Source organism: Puntigrus tetrazona, chromosome 22 (genome assembly GCF_018831695.1).
Source record: "Puntigrus tetrazona isolate hp1 chromosome 22, ASM1883169v1, whole genome shotgun sequence".
Classification (NCBI taxonomy): Eukaryota; Metazoa; Chordata; class Actinopteri; order Cypriniformes; family Cyprinidae; genus Puntigrus; species Puntigrus tetrazona.
In genome coordinates this window covers 7,496,247-7,514,604 of record NC_056720.1, presented here as the reverse complement: position 1 = coordinate 7,514,604, position 18,358 = coordinate 7,496,247, and the positions used below count along the sequence as shown (strand labels likewise).

The 18,358-nt window shown below is 37.9% G+C and overlaps 5 protein-coding genes across 5 annotated transcripts in view; 1 reads left to right on the top strand and 4 right to left on the bottom strand.

The window, feature by feature from the left end:
* Nucleotides 1-200: 200 nt before the first annotated feature.
* The window catches only part of aox5 (aldehyde oxidase 5), a 19,744-nt gene continuing 1,586 nt past the window's right edge, over nucleotides 201-18,358 (top strand). The window contains exons 1-31 of the mRNA XM_043223138.1: nucleotides 201-290; nucleotides 1,179-1,236; nucleotides 1,473-1,569; nucleotides 2,038-2,146; nucleotides 2,241-2,367; nucleotides 2,457-2,518; nucleotides 2,642-2,719; nucleotides 2,840-2,920; nucleotides 3,005-3,146; nucleotides 3,236-3,328; nucleotides 3,418-3,569; nucleotides 3,726-3,819; nucleotides 3,943-4,052; nucleotides 4,212-4,396; nucleotides 4,605-4,767; nucleotides 4,847-4,936; nucleotides 5,023-5,192; nucleotides 14,814-14,940; nucleotides 15,055-15,177; nucleotides 15,282-15,378; nucleotides 15,500-15,624; nucleotides 15,703-15,836; nucleotides 15,960-16,047; nucleotides 16,128-16,214; nucleotides 16,855-17,046; nucleotides 17,155-17,385; nucleotides 17,518-17,613; nucleotides 17,709-17,837; nucleotides 17,919-17,993; nucleotides 18,075-18,127; nucleotides 18,221-18,335. Of these exons, the coding sequence (XP_043079073.1) occupies nucleotides 237-290; nucleotides 1,179-1,236; nucleotides 1,473-1,569; nucleotides 2,038-2,146; nucleotides 2,241-2,367; nucleotides 2,457-2,518; nucleotides 2,642-2,719; nucleotides 2,840-2,920; nucleotides 3,005-3,146; nucleotides 3,236-3,328; nucleotides 3,418-3,569; nucleotides 3,726-3,819; nucleotides 3,943-4,052; nucleotides 4,212-4,396; nucleotides 4,605-4,767; nucleotides 4,847-4,936; nucleotides 5,023-5,192; nucleotides 14,814-14,940; nucleotides 15,055-15,177; nucleotides 15,282-15,378; nucleotides 15,500-15,624; nucleotides 15,703-15,836; nucleotides 15,960-16,047; nucleotides 16,128-16,214; nucleotides 16,855-17,046; nucleotides 17,155-17,385; nucleotides 17,518-17,613; nucleotides 17,709-17,837; nucleotides 17,919-17,993; nucleotides 18,075-18,127; nucleotides 18,221-18,335 (3,537 nt within the window). The 5' untranslated portion in view covers nucleotides 201-236. The remainder of the gene's footprint in view (nucleotides 291-1,178; nucleotides 1,237-1,472; nucleotides 1,570-2,037; nucleotides 2,147-2,240; nucleotides 2,368-2,456; nucleotides 2,519-2,641; nucleotides 2,720-2,839; nucleotides 2,921-3,004; nucleotides 3,147-3,235; nucleotides 3,329-3,417; nucleotides 3,570-3,725; nucleotides 3,820-3,942; nucleotides 4,053-4,211; nucleotides 4,397-4,604; nucleotides 4,768-4,846; nucleotides 4,937-5,022; nucleotides 5,193-14,813; nucleotides 14,941-15,054; nucleotides 15,178-15,281; nucleotides 15,379-15,499; nucleotides 15,625-15,702; nucleotides 15,837-15,959; nucleotides 16,048-16,127; nucleotides 16,215-16,854; nucleotides 17,047-17,154; nucleotides 17,386-17,517; nucleotides 17,614-17,708; nucleotides 17,838-17,918; nucleotides 17,994-18,074; nucleotides 18,128-18,220; nucleotides 18,336-18,358) is intronic.
* On the bottom strand, nucleotides 5,385-6,530 carry LOC122327664 (hatching enzyme 1.2-like). Its single transcript, XM_043223136.1, has 5 exons — nucleotides 6,462-6,530; nucleotides 6,300-6,378; nucleotides 6,070-6,210; nucleotides 5,869-5,986; nucleotides 5,385-5,775 (listed from the first exon to the last, which is right to left on the bottom strand). The coding sequence occupies exons 1-5, from the start codon at nucleotides 6,528-6,530 to the stop codon at nucleotides 5,385-5,387; spliced, it is 798 nt and encodes a 265-aa protein (XP_043079071.1).
* Nucleotides 7,815-8,953, bottom strand: LOC122327663 (hatching enzyme 1.2-like). Its single transcript, XM_043223135.1, has 5 exons — nucleotides 8,885-8,953; nucleotides 8,724-8,799; nucleotides 8,500-8,640; nucleotides 8,309-8,426; nucleotides 7,815-8,211 (listed from the first exon to the last, which is right to left on the bottom strand). The coding sequence occupies exons 1-5, from the start codon at nucleotides 8,951-8,953 to the stop codon at nucleotides 7,815-7,817; spliced, it is 801 nt and encodes a 266-aa protein (XP_043079070.1).
* LOC122327665 (hatching enzyme 1.2-like) lies at nucleotides 10,282-11,434 on the bottom strand. Its single transcript, XM_043223137.1, has 5 exons — nucleotides 11,366-11,434; nucleotides 11,214-11,283; nucleotides 10,972-11,112; nucleotides 10,771-10,888; nucleotides 10,282-10,672 (listed from the first exon to the last, which is right to left on the bottom strand). The coding sequence occupies exons 1-5, from the start codon at nucleotides 11,432-11,434 to the stop codon at nucleotides 10,282-10,284; spliced, it is 789 nt and encodes a 262-aa protein (XP_043079072.1).
* LOC122327662 (hatching enzyme 1.2-like) lies at nucleotides 13,345-14,506 on the bottom strand. The gene is made up of 5 exons (XM_043223133.1): nucleotides 14,438-14,506; nucleotides 14,282-14,351; nucleotides 14,021-14,161; nucleotides 13,820-13,937; nucleotides 13,345-13,735 (listed from the first exon to the last, which is right to left on the bottom strand). Exons 1-5 carry the CDS (start codon nucleotides 14,504-14,506, stop codon nucleotides 13,345-13,347), a joined length of 789 nt encoding a protein of 262 aa, XP_043079068.1.

Genomic DNA, 18,358 nt, shown 5'->3' with positions numbered 1-18,358 from the left:
TCTGTGGAATGTCTTTACATCGAATAATATATTCTGAGATGCTGAGAGCAGTGGCTAAGTGAATGAATCTCGTAAGCAATAACAATGGAGGAATAACGCATGACTTCTCAACGCATTCCTGAATTTAACCTTCAAAGGCAAGGCAAAACCAGTAACATGTGATCAGTCAGTCAGTTACTCATTCAGCTGATGGTCAGTAAACCAGAAGCATCTACAGCAATCCTTCTCAACTCATCATGTCATCTGTATCTGTGAACAGTGAGCTTATCTTTTACATTAATGGCAAGAAGGTATGTTTATGTTACAGATATTGTTTTTAAATCAGATCTTGTAAATTATTTGTAAATTTATGACAAAAATGTGTGTGTGTTTTCATAGCTTACATAATCATTGTTTTGTATGGTTTTTTATAGTGTTTGGTCCATATAACTGTCATACCAGTTTGGCTTAAACATTGCTTTAGTTCATAAACAAAACTAGTTGCTAATATTAAGGAAAGCTGTATTTCAGCTGTGTTTATTATTAAAACTTCAGTACAGGGACCAATTCTAACTATTCACTAGTCAACATTTAAAGTGGATCAAAAGGTTTCATTAAAGTTGGCCTAAAACCCAAAACGCATTCTTGTCTTATGACCACTTTGAAGAACTTTTTTTAAACCACTTCAAATGATGACTACTATAGCTGCTTTTTAGCATGTCATATTTTTTATCATAATTTTTTTAGTTGTCTCATGTCTGAAAATTAGATTAGTATTAAAATGTTTAATAGCCATTTCTAGTGTTCTCATAATGAAAGTATGTTACCAAACTTGGAATTTGCGTGACTAAACGTGCATGTCAGAACCATGGCACATGACAGTCAGCGGGCTGCCAAACAAAACCCTATTTTCCTCACATGTATGATGCCATGAAAGTGATTTTCCATGCTTTAAACAGTCCATCATGTGTTTCTCTACACTTTTACTATGATTGATGTTAGTCTATGCTAATAATTTTGAAATTAACAACATAAACTACATGTTGTTACATGAAATTAGCAACATAAAATACAATATATGTTGGTGTTGGAAATCCAGTCCTGTCACACAGTACATACTGAATCTTATTTGGCTTTATAGTTACCACTAAATTTGAGCAAAGGTAGTCAGTTTATGTTTTTGTTGTTTTTATGTAAAGATAGTAGAGAAGAATGCTGATCCAGAAGAGATGTTATTGGCTTACCTACGAAGAAAAGGTATGATAATTTCCTATGCAAAGTTAATTAAGATATGCAAAGCCCCTAAAGGAAAAAAATATAATAGGAGGAATGATTATATTTTAATGCGTTTGTGTTCAAATTCTGCATTCCCCCAACAAAGTTTGTGTTTCGTATTTGTTAGCAAAGCATTTGTATTTGCATTGATTGTATTTGCTTACATATCTTGCGGGAAAGGCAAATTAATAAAAAAAAAGTGTTGTTTTTGTGTTCAGTGGGTCTGACAGGCACAAAGTATGGCTGTGGTGGAGGAGGATGTGGGGCCTGTACTGTGATGGTGTCCAGATACGACCCTGTTCAGGACATTGTGCTGTATCTTTCACTCATGTGACAAAACGAACAGTGTAAAACCTAAATGTGAAACAAAGAATTAATGAATGTTTGTTACCAGCATTTCTCTACATCTAGTCAATTGGCATATATTGGTGAATGCTGATGATTAGAAATGTTGTTTATGAGTCTTTTTAATCAAATCCTTTTCTGAGCGAAACATTGTGCGAATATGTGAGTCATGTGACATTAACTTATGTGTATTTCAAGTTAAAATTAGAAGTAAAGAGGAAGGGATGAAAGCATGCTGCTATTGTTAGAAGCATTTACATATCGACCGGTCATGCCAAAACCAATGTTCAGTACACGTGCGTAACAAACAAAAAAAATTTCACTTTACACCCCTGCAAGCCATACACTTGCTTGTTCTTATAATCGTAATTCACCTTTTTTTATTTAAAAAAATCATTAATAAATGTGAAGTTTCATAAACCTTAAACAGTTTTTCAGTCACTGGTCAATAAATGCTTGTCTGCAGCCAATTTGTTCTCTGCATGGTGCGGCGGTGGTGACCGTCGAAGGCATTGGAAGCACCAAGACCAAACTGCATCCTGTTCAGGTACCCGATTTTCCCTCAGACACAAACTAAAAATTAGATATCAAAGCTGGCAATCTTTCAATGGGGAGTGCTAGATATTGTTGTTGTTTATCAGGAGCGTATAGCAAGGGCTCATGGGTCTCAGTGTGGGTTTTGTACACCTGGGATGGTGATGTCCATGTACACATTACTGAGAAACAACCCATGTCCAACCATGGAAGACATTCGAGAGACACTAGGAGGTAAGAAAATACTTGTGGATGTATTTAACATTTTTTACAATTAAGAATTTAAGCACAGCATTGAAACATTCTGTTTTCTTTCTTCTAAGGGAACCTGTGTCGATGTACTGGATATCGGCCGATAATTGATGGTTTTAAAACATTCTGTGACGTAAGCTAGTAGAAAATAAAAGTATATACAGATCAGCAAAAAGCCGTACATGAAAATTAGTATAGAGTTTGACTGCAGAAAACAATTACGTGCTCTGTAGTGATATGATTCATATTTTTACAGACTCCGATACCTTGTCAAAATGGTGACGGAAATGGAAAATGTTGCATGGAAAACAGCAATTCTCACAATTACTCTGATGTAAGATAATATTTAGGCCAATTCTTAGAATCTCTTAAACATAGTAGTACACGACATTAATGTTTTAAGTAGACAAAAATTTGTGAATCTTGGTTGATAACTTTTCTGAGGTATTGGCAGATATCTGGAGAACTTTTCAGCATGGATGATGTCTTACCCCTTGACCCAACTCAGGATCTAATCTTTCCTCCAGAGTTACTGGTAAGCAAACCGTGTGTTTTTGGTAGCTAATAAAAATGTGGCCACTAATTTTTTTTTCTTTGTTACTTCCCTTCTGTCCAACAGATTTTGGGAAAGAAAAAAGCTGGACGACTTTGTTTCCAGGGTGAAAAGGTCAGGTGGATTTCCCCAGCAGACCTAAAAGATTTAATCAAGCTTAAAAGTGAACACCCCAACGCACCTCTGTTGGTTGGGAACACAACCATAGGTTGGTTTCAAGAAGAAGTTCAATCCATTTGTCCATCCATCCATCCATCCATCCATCCATCCATCCAACATGTTTCTGTTCTTTTACAGGGCCAAAAATGAATCTGAAGGGAAATATCCATCCTTTGGTGATCTATGGTGGAAGCATTCCAGAACTTCGAGTTATCAAATGGAAGAACAATGGTAAATCATGAATAAACAATGTATCACAACGTCATGTTTATTTAACTAATATTAAAGCCCAAAGTAAATTCAAAAACACTTTTATTTAGGCATAACTGTAGGGGCAGGATGCAGTTTGTCTGTTCTGAAGGACATCCTTCTGCAAGGAATTGAGGATCTCGGGCCAGAAAAAAGCAGGGTTTACCAGGCCCTCGTTCAAACATTACAATGTTTGGCTGGCAAACAGATACGCAACATGGCTGTGAGTAATTAAGAGGACCAGATGCAGTGAAATATATGCATGAAAATAATATTTAGTTGGTAGACATCATAGTACTTTGTTAAATTAACATGTAAGACCAAAAGCAATTCTGATGACAAATTTGATACATGCTACATTTTATGTTGGAAATTCAAGACCATTGGTGGAAATATCCTCAGTGCCAACCCCAAATATGACTTGAGCAGCATTCTAGCAGCAGTGGAGTGTACACTACACATTGTTTCTAATGGTAATGCCAATACATAATTTCCTATAACTGCTGTTTTTTACAACATTTCTCAATTGCCAATATATTTAATGCAGGTTGATATTTTTATATAAGAATTACATTTTCCCATTGTTTTAAATACAGATGGAGCTCGAGAGATTTGTCTAAGTGAAGAGTTTTTCACAGACTTTGGTAAAACGGCTCTGCGACCAGATGAGATTCTGCTGGCTATTGACATTACTCACTCAAGTCCGGTACATTCTTCAAAATAGAGGATGCAGAATAATGCTAATGCTAGAAAAGCCTATATTATGAAACTATTCAAAATTTAACAAACAAACTTACCCCAGTAGACTAATGAATCCATATATTCCATTCAGGGAAGCTAATTTGCTAATTGCTGTGCTTTTCAGTGGGAGTTTGTGTCTGCGTTTCGTCAAGCACAGCGCAGAGAGTTTGCCTTCTCCATAGTGAACGCTGGCATGAGGGTGGTGTTCAGACATGACTCAAATGTGGTGGAGAATCTGGATATCTTTTATGGAGGTGTGGGACCAACTCTGGTAAAAGCCAGACGCACCTGCAAAGAGCTGACAGGAAGGTACAGCCATCTCACTGTTCACATAATTCACATACAAAAATCTTTTATGTGAGAAAACACTGTACACTGTTTTACTGAAGGTAGCAAATACATTCATTGGAAAATGAAAAGGCAACAACTAATTATAAAACAAAGGACTATAGCAAAATCTGATGCATTGCTACATTGCATACATTGCCATCAGTGAATACTGATATTTGCTTTGCAGAAAATGGGATAAGAAACTTTTGGTAGAGGGAACACAGCTCTTAGAAGAAGAAATTTATGTGTCCCCTACTGCCCCTGGTGGACGGGAAGAATATCGCAAGGCTCTAGTACTCAGCTTCTTTTTCAAGTTTTACATGCAAGTGTTGCTGGAGCTCCAACAAAAGGTATTGTTATAGTAATAATTTAAAAGCAGAGCAGTATACTCATTTTTTACTTAAACTGTCTTTGATGTTGTCGCTATAGGATGCTGGCACGAATGATTTGCCATTAGAGTATCTCAGCACATTAAAACCTTTCAAAAATGAGGTGCCCCAAGGAAACCACTCATTCCAGGTAGGCAGACCCAAAACAAAGCTTGTATTTTCATATCAAGTATGGCAAACAACTTCATTAACTATTTATTGCCAATTTAATTGCAGCTTGTACCAGAGACTCAGTCTTTTAGTGACCCAGTAGGACGTCCCAACATACACCAGGCTGCCCTTCAGCAGGCTACAGGAGAAGCTGTGTATTACGATGACATTCCATCTGTTAAAGGAGAACTCTTTGTTTCCATGGTAACCAGCACAAGGGCTCACGCAAAAATCATGTAAGAGAAATGGAATTCATTAATTATTTTGTGAATAATACATTTTAAAAAAAATACAAATTTGAACAGTGTGATTCATTTTATTTTTCCCAAACCACATATTCCAGAATTTGAAGACAAGAAAAAGAATTAGCTCATTCCATTATTCATCTACAGATATATAAACTATTAAATTATTTGTTAGCCTCATCTTCAGCATGCATACAGCTTGTTGATCCTCAGGATGTCGATGTTGGACAGTCCCTGTCTCTGTCCGATTTCCACCGTATCATCAGGAATGGGAGTGATGGTTTCCAGGCCGGGCTGGATGGAGAAGGCTGTTCTTCCATAGTGCATGACGGAGCCGTAGTCGTATGGAGTGTTCTGGTTGTTGGTGTTTTGTTTCTGGAAGTTGTAGGCCATATCAGGAGAGATGTTCTCAAAGTTGATTTTGACATACTGGTCACGATCACTCCTGGTTTGCTCGTGGTAGAAGCCCAGGGCATGATTGAGCTCATGCTGAACGATGCCGTGATACACACAGCCTTGTCTGTTGAGGGAGACCACCTGTTTACCACCAGTTCTGCCAAGAGAAGAGTAGCACCTGAGAGCAGAGGGGAAATAAAGGGGTTATGGAATTGTTTTGGACTTTGGACAAAGGATTGCAAAATTGTTTTTGTTAAAACTTTGTTCTCACCCATCTTTGTTCTCAATGCTGATGTAGTCGGTCTGAGTTGATCTGGCCACAAAGCGGATGCAGGTTTTGGAGTGAAAGGTGGACATGGCATTTGTAATCACTGATTTGTCATAATAGGCTGCAAACAAAAAGACCCACAGGTTTAAAATGAGGTCTACACGAATCATAGATATTTTCAATCATTGAAGAAGATTGACTCACAGTATTCACTGCTCACTATGTAAGGGACCTCCACTATGTTGTTAGAGTTTTTCTTCCAGAAACAGTTGTTATTAAAGCAGTAGAGAGCATTTCTAGTTTTGGGAAACACTAGATCTCCTTCAATCAAGACTTCAGAAGATCCTGTATTAAAAAAATAATAATAATAAATTAAATGTACATTTTTTTCCCCAGTATTTCTTAGGTTTACAATAATCTACAAGGTCCCTCACCATTGTTGGAGTCCAAAATCTGTTTAGTGATATCAACATTTTCTGGCAGTGGTATGAACACATCTTCATGGCTTGGTTCCTGTTTATAAGAGTAGGAGAATTATGTTACTATTGAGAAAAGTTCATTATCTGAGGCTGAGAAGACAGTAGACAGGATCTTACCATGAGATGAGATGCCTGTGAGACGCCAAACAGCAGCAGCAGAATGGAGAAGGAGGTTCTTGTGTCCATGTCGTCTCAGTGTGTAGAGATGTTCAGGATGCTCTTGTGCTGAGTTTTGGTGTCTCTGTGCTGTCAGACCTGGGCTTTATATTCACCTGAGTAGGTGGGTCTGCTGGAGGATTATGGTAGGGTCTTAGTGTCCAAAGACTAATGTGTATAACTAAAGGGAGGAAAATCTAACCTCGCCTGTTACAACAACTCTGCATAATGTAACACTGTTATCCACTGAAATGTACATGGTGCAATTCACTATTCGATACCTCAGAACAGTGGTATAAGGGAGGATCCACAATATTTGTGTGCTTTCTTGAGATGGATGAATAAACAATGTTTTTGTGAGAGAACATCTCATTTGACAAATCCAGTAAATGTGCAGTATCATCAGTTGAGAAGTCATAGCTGAGTTAAAACAGTACTGTTTTTGTGATTCTGTATGTTCTCAATATTTCCCTTATTGAGGAAAATCTCTTTTATATTTTATTCAGTACAATAGTTTTTTCTCTTATTTTCTTTAACATGAGGAAGCTCTTTTAGTATTTGAGTCTAAAGTTCAGAATGTTAGAGTTAGGGTGCGTAATGTCATACCTTTTTACTGCACTGCATTTCAAAAACAAAAAGCTGTTTCTTTTATTTTTAATACTTTAAAAATAGTAGCTAGTAATAATACTTTTGTGTACTCAAGTGAACCTTTGGATAACTTTTAATTAAGTAAAAGCAAAAAGGTAATAGATTTCTAATGTAATTATGTATTAAATTATATTTAATATGAAATATTGATCAGTAAAGAGTATCATTTTATGTTTTGGAATGTTGTGAGATAAAGTTTTAAAGAAAAACAGTCTTATAAAGTTCAGACACTGTACAGAAAAAAAACACTGTCTGCCTCTGCTGCTGAAGTATTAGTTTTGTCAATGGGATGCAAAGCCTCTAGTTGAGAAAACACAGGAATAGGGGAGAAGCATCTGTTCTTACAGTTTTACTTTTTGTTCTAATTAGTCATGGTGTGATAATATTGTCTGCTGATGATTTTCTCAGTAAAAACTTCTTGATCTTGATACTCGGTGGACATTTTTGCTCTTAAGTTATGGCATCTGAATGACTTCAAACTTACTCTTCTGAATACTTCATTCTTTGATAATTTCTGAAATTGGATTTTGAATAACACCACACATAAGGCCAATGTTTAATCATTTAATTTCAATTAGATTTATTTGCCCCCACAAAGAACCAAAGTCATGAAAGAGAAAGACCATCACCTCATTATAATGTGAATGATAAACGCATTAAATGATCTCAAACGACACATCCATACAGCTTGTTGATCCTCAGGATGTCGATGCTGGACAAATCCTGTCTCTGTCCAATTGCCACTGTTGCATCAGGAATGGGAGTGATGGTGTCCTTCCCAGCTTGGGTAGTGAAAGCTGTTCTTCCATAGTGCATGACAGAGCTGTAGTCATATGGAGTGTTTTGATTGTTGGTGTTCTGTATTTGGAAGTTGCTGGACATACTGGTTTGGATGTATGCCCAGTTGATCTTGACGTACTGGTCACGATCGCTCCTGGTGTGTTCATGGTAGAAGCCCAGGGCATGATTGAGCTCATGCTGAACAATGCCGTGATACACACAGCCTTGTCTGTTGAGTGAGACCACCTGTTTACCACCAATTCTACCAAGATAAGAGTAGCACCTAAGAGACAAGAGAATTAATATATCATCACTCTGTGTTAAAATAATACATGTTATGAAAGAGTTTCTGCTAAACCACTTAGTATAATTGCCCTTACCCATCCTTGTTTTCAATACTGATGTAGTCAGTTTGATTTAATCTGGGTACGAAACGAATGCAAGTCTTGTTGTGAAAGGTGGACATGGCATTCTGAATAACTGAGATGTCAGTAGAGGCTGCAAACAAAAAAATAACATATTAAATAAAAGTTATATGCCTATGTTCAATGAGTGAAAGTGATTTACTTACAGTATTCACTGCTCACTATGTAAGGGACCTCCACTAGGTTACTAGAGTTTTTCTTCCAGAAACAGCTGTTGTTGTAGCAGTAGAGAGCATTTTTGGTTTTGGGAAACACCAGATCTCCTTCTATCAGGTGTTCGGAAGACCCTGAAGTTAAAGAAACAATTTAATGAAAGCACATTCAAGTACATTTTAGATTTTAGAGGAATATACAGTACAAGATGCCTGACCTTTGTTTATCTCCAGAAACTTTGTAGTGATGTCCACATTTCCAGGTATGGGTACAAATGCAGGAGGGCCAGGGTTCTGATTATGAAAAAAGAAAAGTTGTGTATTTCTCTAAGAGTGAAAGTTCATCTCAGTGCATTGAGAGTCTAGACTAGAATCTTACCCTGACAGGATTCGCCAAGGCAATGCCAACGAACAGCAGCAGAATGGAGAGGAAGACTCTTGGGTCCATGTTGTCTCAGTGTGTAGAGATGTTCAGGGTTCTTCTGAGCTGAAATTTGATGTCTGCAAGCTGTTGAATCTGAACTTTATATCCAGCTATGTAGGTGGGTCGACGAGGCGTTGAGCTTCAGTCTAAAGCAAGGAATGTCTGAGTTTACCTGTTAATCCAAAAACTTGTTTCTAATCCAGTGAAATGAACATGTGTAAGTTTTTAATTGTAAGAACAGACCCGAAAGTGTTGTAAACAGGGAGTGTAGTCAAATCTTTAAGCGCTTTCTTCAGACAGACTTAAAAAATGCATATGTCATGTGCGTCATCATGAATTTGAGGAATGGAGGTCATAGTTCAGCTCATCATGATTTAGTATTTAGAACCAACTAACTGTACTCAACATCCCTTTAGTCCACTTTAATGTATTATTAAGAATACAGTAGTCCAATTCATGGAAAATAGCCCAAGTTACATTTGTAAAAACCTTTGGTAACATTTTATTTTGATGGTCCCTTTGGAACATTTTGTTGACAGTAAGTAACTTTGTACCTACATGTCAACTAACTTTCATTAGCGTATTAGTAGACTGCCTGTTTAATGTCTGTTAACCCCTTACTGTGATGATCTCCCAACAGACATTATACTGAATATAAGTAGCTTTACAAGAACATGTCAGCTTATTCTAACCCAAACCCTACCAGTCTACTAACACTCTACTAAGACTATAGTGAAAGTTAAGAGATGTGTAAGTGCAACTTTACTTATAGTGAACAGAATGTGTTAAAGGGACCATCAAAATGTGACACCAAACTTTTTTTACAGATAAAAATGCTTGAGTGTGATGGGTATTTTAGTGTGTCATACTTAGTGACGTGCAGAGTGTGACAATTTTTTCAGTCAGCCTACTCCAAGGTTTATATTTTTAAAAAAGTCTTAATACTTTTAAAATGAAAATAAATCTCAGATAATTAGTGGAATCCAGTTGTACTTGTTATTTGAGACAATATAAGATCATTTGGGTGTTGACCAAGAGTAACGGAGGATTTGCTCTGCCCGGGAACTTAAATCTGTGTCTGCTATAAGCTTTGTTTTGTTATAATAGTCAGCGCACACCTTTTTCATGCTGGCATGATATTGCTCCATAACTATGCCAGAGAAAAGTAGAATGTGTCTTCCGGTACTTTATTTATTTAAAATAAAAACAAAAACAATTTTAAGGCATGCTTACTTTTTATTAACTTGATTTTTCCTTGCTCAGCCACACATTACAGAAATTCAGCACCAACAAAAGACAAAGACTATCTGCTCATTCGATTTTTCATCTGACACACCACCTGCATATAAAACTCAGCATCCATACAGCTTGTTGATCCTCAGGATGTCGATGTTGGACAGTCCCTGTCTCTGTCCGATTTCCACCGTATCATCAGGAATGGGAGTGATGGTTTCCAGGCCGGGTTGGATGGAGAAGGCTGTTCTTCCATAGTGCATGACGGAGCCGTAGTCGTATGGAGTGTTCTGGTTGTTGGTGTTTTGTTTCTGGAAGTTGTAGGCCTGTTCAGGAGAGATGTTCTGAAAGTTGATCTTGACGTACTGGTCACGATCGCTCCTGGTGTGTTCATGGTAGAAGCCCAGGGCATGATTGAGCTCATGCTGAACGATGCCGGTATACACACAGCCTTGTCTGTTGAGGGAGACCACCTGTTTACCACCAGTTCTGCCAAGAGAAGAGTAGCACCTGAGAGCAGAGGGGAAATAAAGTGGTTATAGAACTTTTTGGGACTTTGGAGAAAGGATTGCAAAATTGTTCTTGTTAAACTGTATGACTGTTCTCACCCATCTTTGTTCTCAATGCTGATGTAGTCAGTCTGAGTTGATCTGGCCACAAAGCGGATGCAGGTTTTGGAGTGAAAAGTGGACATAGCATTCGTAATCACTGATTTGTCATAAGAGGCTGCAAACAAAAAGACCCACAGGTTTAAAATGAGGTCTACACCAATCATAGATATTTTCAATCATTGAAGGAGATTGACTCACAGTATTCACTGCTCACTATGTAAGGGACCTCCACTATGTTGTTAGAGTTTTTCTTCCAGAAACAGTTGTTGTTAAAGCAGTAGAGAGCATTTCTGGTTTTGGGAAACACTAGATCTCCTTCAATCAAGACTTCAGAAGATCCTACATTTAAAAAGAAAAATGGATGAAATAAATGAACATGTTGGAACATGTTTACCACATTTTACTAATATTTTGTCAAACACGTGTACAAGGTGCCTGACCATTGTTGGACTCCAAAATCCTTGTAGTGATGTCCACAATTTGAGGCTCTACAAAAACCCCTTCAAATTTCTTGTCCTGGTGGCAGAAACGAATGTTTGAAGTGGCTTGTTTTAGAAATGTAATTTAAGATATAGACTAGACAAGATCTTACCATGAGAGGAGATGCCTGTGAAATGCCAAACAGCAGCAGCAGAATGGAGAGGGAGGCTCTTGTGTCCATGTCTTCTCAGTGTGTAGAGATGTTCAGGATGCTCCTGTGCTGTTGAGTCAAGATTTTATATTCACCTGAGTAGGTGGGTCTACTGGAGGATTATGGATAAGGTCTTAACATTAAGAGTCAAAACTGTGTACCTTCAGGGAGGACACTCAGACCTCGCCTGTTCATCCAAGACTTTGCCCAATAAGAAAAAGATCCTAGTTTGTTTAACTAATACGCTGAAATTGACATTTTGTAGCTCTTGGACTCTTGGACTTCACTAAATGCCCTAAACAGCAGTGTACAGTGAGAGGATTCACTGGAAATCTAACTATGGTTTACTGCTGGTCGGTTAATAACTTAAAACACACACAGCAAACCAGGACAGCTTAATGAAAAGAAAAAGAAATACATTAGATGAAAGCTTCTGATTATAATCAAAAGAGAAATGTATATACAACTATTGTATAATGGCAAAATATTGTGAGGAAAAAAATGTAACAATACTGTATTTCACAGTGCTGTATTTCTTATTAACATAAATGGCTTTGATGCTAAAAAACTATGGATTTAAAACTAACTTATTGCTCATAAAAATAATAGCTAATAGCTTGTATCCTAATTACTTACAACAATGCTACTGTATAGTGCTCATTAAACTGTGTACTGTTATCTGTCAAAGAGTCACGTTTAAGCTTTTTCTACAAAAAAAAAGTTGCTAATTTGATTTTGCAGAAGATGTGCACTTTGCTTTGTTGTCCAGGTGTTAAAATGTTTGTTTAGTTTTTTTTCGTGATACAGCATGAAAGGGCTTTTAATGTGCCTTATCTGTGTGGATGAGGAGTAGATTCCTGATACCTTTATTCATATTTGAATGTTTAACTTTATACAAACTTACTTTTGTTCTTCCCCCAGTTAGATTCTGGATCTGGTTTGCATTCATGCATAGTGAAGTCATATTCTGGCAATTTACTGTAACCAAATACTAGTGTGAATGCAGCCCTTATTTTCACCAGAAAATTATATGTTGGTTTTACAAGAGAATGCAAGAGTGACCGTATTCAGTAGTGGGTCTCAGCTCAATCTCAGAAATAAAGGTACAAAAGCTGTCACTGGGGTGGTACCTTTTCAAAAGGGACATGTTTGTACCTAAAGGGTCCATTTTGGTACCTTAAAGATACATATTAATACTTAAAGTGTGCATATTTGAACCTAATAGTTACAAAAGTATGCTTATGAAAAAGCACCTCCGCAGTGACAGCTTTTGTACCTTTACCAATAGCATTATGGTAGGATGAATGTCTATTTTCTGAGTTACCCGTCTGCTGCTCGTGTTTTGAAGACTCGCAACTAAGTCTGCTGCAGAGTGCTGTAACGGTAAATCAGCCTACAGCTCCACCTCCGCTAAAATATACCCACCAAAAACTAAATAGTTTGATTGGTGTTAGTTAGTGGCAAATAGTACAGAATCGTAATGTTAATTATAATAATAAGTGTAATTATAATTTTCTATGAGAGAATTAAGGAGCATTTACGCTTTTAGACAAAGAGTCCTTGTTCACACCACTGGATTTGATTCTTTGTGGTCTAAATGAAAGTCAATAACATGCTTTGTTTAAAAGTTCTCAATGGTAGTGTAAAAAAAACCAACCCTTTACCCTGTCAAATTCAGCTGTTTTCAGAATGCTGTTCTATTCCATGTTACTTTAATTGCTAATGAGCTCTACTGATTAGACTACAGGAGAAGCTCAATACTGTAGCACTTTAATGCTGTAATCAATCACTTTCTCAAACATGACATTGAATTATAAAGAAAACTTATCTTGCTATTTTGCTTTATTTTTCCCAACACACATGAATTCAACATTATCAAAACATAAAAAACAAGCTCACACCAGTCTTCATCTACATATTAATTATATTAAGTGTCATCTTCAGCATGCGTACAGCTTGTTGATCCTCAGGATGTCGATGTTGGACAGTCCCTGTCTCTGTCCGATTTCCACCGTGTCATCAGGAATGGGAGTGATGGTTTCCAGGCCGGGCTGGATGGAGAAGGCTGTTCTTCCATAGTGCATGACGGAGCCGTAGTCGTATGGAGTGTTCTGGTTGTTGGTGTTTTGTTTCTGGAAGTTGTAGGCCTGTTCAGGAGAGATGTTCTGAAAGTTGATCTTGACGTACTGGTCACGATCGCTCCTGGTGTGTTCATGGTAGAAGCCCAGGGCATGATTGAGCTCATGCTGAACGATGCCGGTATACACACAGCCTTGTCTGTTGAGGGAGACCACCTGTTTACCACCAGTTCTGCCAAGAGAAGAGTAGCACCTGAGAGCAGAGAGAAAATAAAGGGGTTATGGAATTTTTTTGTACTTTGGACAAAGGATTGCAAAACTGTATGACTGTTCTCACCCATCTTTGTTCTCAATGCTGATGTAGTCGGTCTGAGTTGATCTGGCCACAAAGCGGATGCAGGTTTTGGAGTGAAAGGTGGACATGGCGTTCGTAATCACTGATTTGTCATAAGAGGCTGCAAACAAAAAGACCCACAGGTTTAAAATGAGGTCTACACAAATCATAGATATGTTCAATCATTGAAGGAGATTGACTCACAGTATTCACTGCTCACTATGTAAGGGACCTCCACTATGTTGTTAGAGTTTTTCTTCCAGAAACAGTTGTTGTTAAAGCAGTAGAGAGCATTTCTAGTTTTGGGAAACACTAGATCTCCTTCAATCAAAACTTCAGAAGATCCTACATTTAAAAAGAAACATGGATGAAATAAATGAACATGTTGGTACATGTTTACCACATTTGACTAATATTTTGTCAAACTTGTTGATGAATTTATAGGAAATATACAAGGTGTCTGACCATTGTTGGACTCCAAAATCCTTGAAGTGATGTCCACAATTTGAGGCTCTACAAAAACTCCTTCAAATCTCTGGTCCTGGTGGCAGAAACAGATGTTTGAAGTGGCTTGTTTTAGAAATGTAGTTAATTTAAGAGATAGACTAGATAAGATCTTACCATGAGAGGAGATGCCTGTGAGATGCCAAACAGCAGTAGCAGAATGGAGAGGGAGGCTCTTGTGTCCATGTCGTCTCAGTGTGTAGAGATGTTCAAGATGCTCTTGTGCTGAGTTTTGGTGTCTTTGTGCTGTCAGACCTGGGCTTTATATTCACCTGAGTAGGTGGGTCTACAGGAGGATTATAGTAGGGTCTTAGTGTCCAAAGACTAATGTGTTTAACCAAAGGGAGTGCATCTGTTAAATCCAAATACGTGCATAGTTAAGGAAGGTACCACATCTTGTTTAACTAATTCATGTATTAAGTGTATGAGCAGGACCATTTTCAGCTCCTTTGAAAATTCTAATCTTATTGTTTTGACCCTTTCTTCACATCAGCTCTATAGATGCATCAGTGGCCCTAACCATGTCTGGAGTGGTCACCTTCATCTCCGCCAAGGATGTCCCTGGTCAGAATCGGAGACTCTGGTTCAACAACCCAGAGGAGCTTTTTGCAGAGGAGGAGGTACCATGTTATTTCAAGAGTGTTTATATATATATATATTACTACCTCTTAGTCAATAATTCTTTTTTTGCATTTCAGATATACTGCAATGTCTTGTCTGTTTGCCCTTTTCAGGTAATTTGTGTGGGGCAGATTATTGGTGCCATTGTGGCTGAAACCAGAGAACAAGCCAAGCGAGCAGCTGAGCAGGTGGCCATTTCTTACCAGGACATCCAGCCTGTCTTTTTTACTATAGAGGTATTTCTAAACACAATCACATTCAGAAAACATTTTAACGTTTCAAATAAAAGGTAACCAGCAGCACCTTCATCTAATTCTACATCTTTATTCTCTTTATTAAGGAAGCCATTGAACACCAGTCATTTTTTGATCCCAAGAGAAACCTAGAAAGAGGAAATGTGGAAGAAGCCTTTGAGAAGTCAGACCACATACTAGAGGGTTTGTGCAGTTAATACTCAATCTTATTTGAATCTCTCCATATTAAATCCTTTTTAAAACTACTCTTTAAGGTACTTTTTTTTATACAATGCACTTTATTGTTCTTTTACATATTTCACAGGTGAACTGTATATGGGTGGTCAGGAACATTTTTACATGGAAACTCAAGGATTGATTGCAATTCCTAAGGCAGAGGCAGGTGAACTGGAGCTTTTTGTTGCCAGTCAGCATGCAGCTTATACTCAGGTCTGTATTGCTCCATGAACATACAGTAAACTGATGAGTTTATTCCTCAGTTTTGGCCTAATTTCCTCATTTTAACAGGAAGTGGTTGGCATCACTCTCGGCATCGACTCCAATAAGATCACATGTCATGTGAAGAGGCTAGGAGGTGGATTTGGTGGCAAAGTCATGAAGATTGCATCATTATCTGCCATCGCTGCTACGGCCGCTTACAAGTATGGCAAAATGGGACTTGTACCATTTATCGAATGTATTTTAAAGATAGCATGCTTTGATAGTAGCTTTTAACACAATACTAGAGCTAAGTACACTTTCTGTAAATTCAAATCTAACCACAGGACTGGCCGTGCTGTGCGATGTGTACTAGAACGTGGAGATGACATGCTAATCACTAGTGGCAGGTCCCCGTTCTTGGGAAAGTACAAGGTAATGTGTCTACTATTGATAACAGTATTTTGACTGTTTAACTTGGTACCATCACAATAAGTTCTTCCTTTTTCATACAGGTTGGATACATGAATGATGGAACAATCCTGGCTGCTGATATCACATACTACAGTAATGGAGGATGCACCCTAGATGAATCCTCTTTTGTATGTTGGTTTCTAAGACTTAAAAAATGAAAAAAGAACAATGCCTGGATTAGTGAGATAGCATACCTTAAAGAGACAGTTCACCCAAAAATGTAACTATCATTGATTAATCACACTCATGTTGTTTGAAACTCATAAGACCTTCGTTTATCTTCAGAAAACACAGGCTCTCTGGCCCTGCATAGACAGCAATGCAACTGACGAGTTTATTCATCATGGTACTCTTAATGATTGCATGTCAAATGCTGATTCTGGAGATAATAAATTGTTGAATCATTAAAAGTAATTTTTTTCTTTGTGCATTTTGGACATTCTTAGAGCTTCATATAGTTAAGGTTAAACCACTGATATCACATGGACTATTTTAACAATACCCTTGCTGCCTTTCTGGACCTTGAACATGGTAGCTGCGATGTTGTCTATGTAGGATCAAAAAGCTCTTGGATTTCATCAGATATATCCTAATTATATCCTATCCTGTCCTGAAGATAGATGAAGGTCTTAAGTGTTTGAAATAACATGAAAGTGAGTAATTAATCATAGAATTTTCATTATTGGGTGAACTATCCTTTTAAATTCCCATGTACAATAGGTCAGTGTACAAGTCACATACTTTGTTCCTTTTGTAATTTACTACCAGATCATGGAGAAAGCTCTCCTTCACATGGATAATGGTTACAAGATTCCAAATCTGCGTGGACGTGGACTAGTGTGCAAGACTTACTTACCCTCATACACAGCCTTCCGTGGCTTTGGTGGACCTCAAGGGTTGACCATCATTGAGAGCGTGCTACATGAGGTGGCCACCAGGTCTGGCTTACCTGCACATCAGGTGGGATAAAAGACAAGTTGAATACACAGAATTAAGCAGAATTTGTAATGCTAAGCTGTTGAGGTAATGTGTCAGATCATGATAAAAAGGTATACATCTTTTGTACAGGTGAGAGACATCAACATGTACCAGGACGAGAAATGCTACACCCACCACAAGCAGCTCTTTTCTCCTCACGACATGGTACGGTGCTGGAACGAGTGTCTCGAGAAATCCGACTACACAAATCGATGCATTTATATCGAGCAGTTTAATGCCCACAACCACTGGAAAAAGAGAGGGATCTCCATTGTCCCACTGAAGTTTGGAATTGGATTCTCCAAAGGCTTCTATAACCAGGTGGGTGAAAACGTGTAAGATGGCACATAAATTGGTGCACTTTAGTTCACACAATCCATTTAAAGGTTTTCATGGTGAATACTACTACAATGAATACCCAGTATTGGACAATTGTTTTGTAATTCTTTTCAGGGAGCAGCATTGATAAACATCTATAAAGATGGATCGGTTCTGATCTCACATGGAGGAACCGAGATGGGTCAAGGTATCAACACAAAAGCCATGCAGGTTCGATGAGTTTCAGTGTTGGAAAATGGATCCCAATACAAATATCACATGAAATATGCCACTTGATAATGTCGTCCATCACATTCAAACTGTAGATTGCAAGTCGCATTTTGAAGATTCCAATGTCTTCAATTCACATCAAGGAGACTTGCACAGGAAACGTGCCCAATGCTGCACCATCTGCTGCATCCTTTGGCACAGATGCTGTCGGGATGGCAGTCAAGGTATAGAGGCAGTAACTGATTTACAAGCATTTAAAAAAAGAGTCTTTTTCATGACTGAATTTGTACTATTATTGCATGTAGAATGGTTGTGAAAAACTAATGATACGCCTCGAGCCACTCATTAAGAAACATCCCCATTACACCTGGCAACAACTGGTTAGTAGGAATGACATCTAAAAACTTAATACAAACTAAAGTTGGACAACCAAGTGAAAATGACTGTTGTTATGTTTCCAGGTGGTGGAAGCATATGGCCAGAAGATCAGTCTGTCAGCAACAGGTTTCTTTATGTATGTGCTTGACATAAACCAAAACATCCAAGCCAAAACTAAACAGTTCTCGGATATTGTTTCATAAATTAATATATCATTTGCTTGTACCAGGGGCCCCCATACCAGTGTTGACTGGGAGAAAAGTGAGGGTAATGCATACTACTACTTTACTTTCGGGGCCTGTTGCTCAGAGGTGGAAATTGACTGCTTGACAGGAGATCACAAGGTACTTTTATCCTTTTAGTCATT

Bases quoted from the DNA above. Each gene is read 5' to 3' on its own strand.
- LOC122327664 (XM_043223136.1), bottom strand. From the start codon at position 6,530: ATGGACACAAGAACCTCCTTCTCCATTCTGCTGCTGCTGTTTGGCGTC. The intron at 6,211-6,299 runs GTGAGGGACCTT...TTTTTAATACAG, and splicing joins GATTTTGGACTCCAACAATG to GATCTTCTGAAGTCTTGATT. The intron at 5,987-6,069 runs GTGAGTCAATCT...TTTTGTTTGCAG, and splicing joins CATAGTGAGCAGTGAATACT to CCTATTATGACAAATCAGTG.
- LOC122327663 (XM_043223135.1), bottom strand. From the start codon at position 8,953: ATGGACCCAAGAGTCTTCCTCTCCATTCTGCTGCTGTTCGTTGGCATT. The intron at 8,641-8,723 runs GTCAGGCATCTT...CTTTAACTTCAG, and splicing joins GTTTCTGGAGATAAACAAAG to GGTCTTCCGAACACCTGATA. The intron at 8,212-8,308 runs GTAAGGGCAATT...CTTGTCTCTTAG, and splicing joins AGTATTGAAAACAAGGATGG to GTGCTACTCTTATCTTGGTA.
- LOC122327665 (XM_043223137.1), bottom strand. From the start codon at position 11,434: ATGGACACAAGAGCCTCCCTCTCCATTCTGCTGCTGCTGTTTGGCATT. The intron at 10,889-10,971 runs GTGAGTCAATCT...TTTTGTTTGCAG, and splicing joins CATAGTGAGCAGTGAATACT to CCTCTTATGACAAATCAGTG. The intron at 10,673-10,770 runs GTGAGAACAGTC...CTCTGCTCTCAG, and splicing joins AGCATTGAGAACAAAGATGG to GTGCTACTCTTCTCTTGGCA.
- LOC122327662 (XM_043223133.1), bottom strand. From the start codon at position 14,506: ATGGACACAAGAGCCTCCCTCTCCATTCTGCTACTGCTGTTTGGCATC. The intron at 14,352-14,437 runs GTAAGATCTTAT...CACCAGGACCAG, and splicing joins CACAGGCATCTCCTCTCATG to AGATTTGAAGGAGTTTTTGT. The intron at 14,162-14,281 runs GTCAGACACCTT...TTTTAAATGTAG, and splicing joins GATTTTGGAGTCCAACAATG to GATCTTCTGAAGTTTTGATT.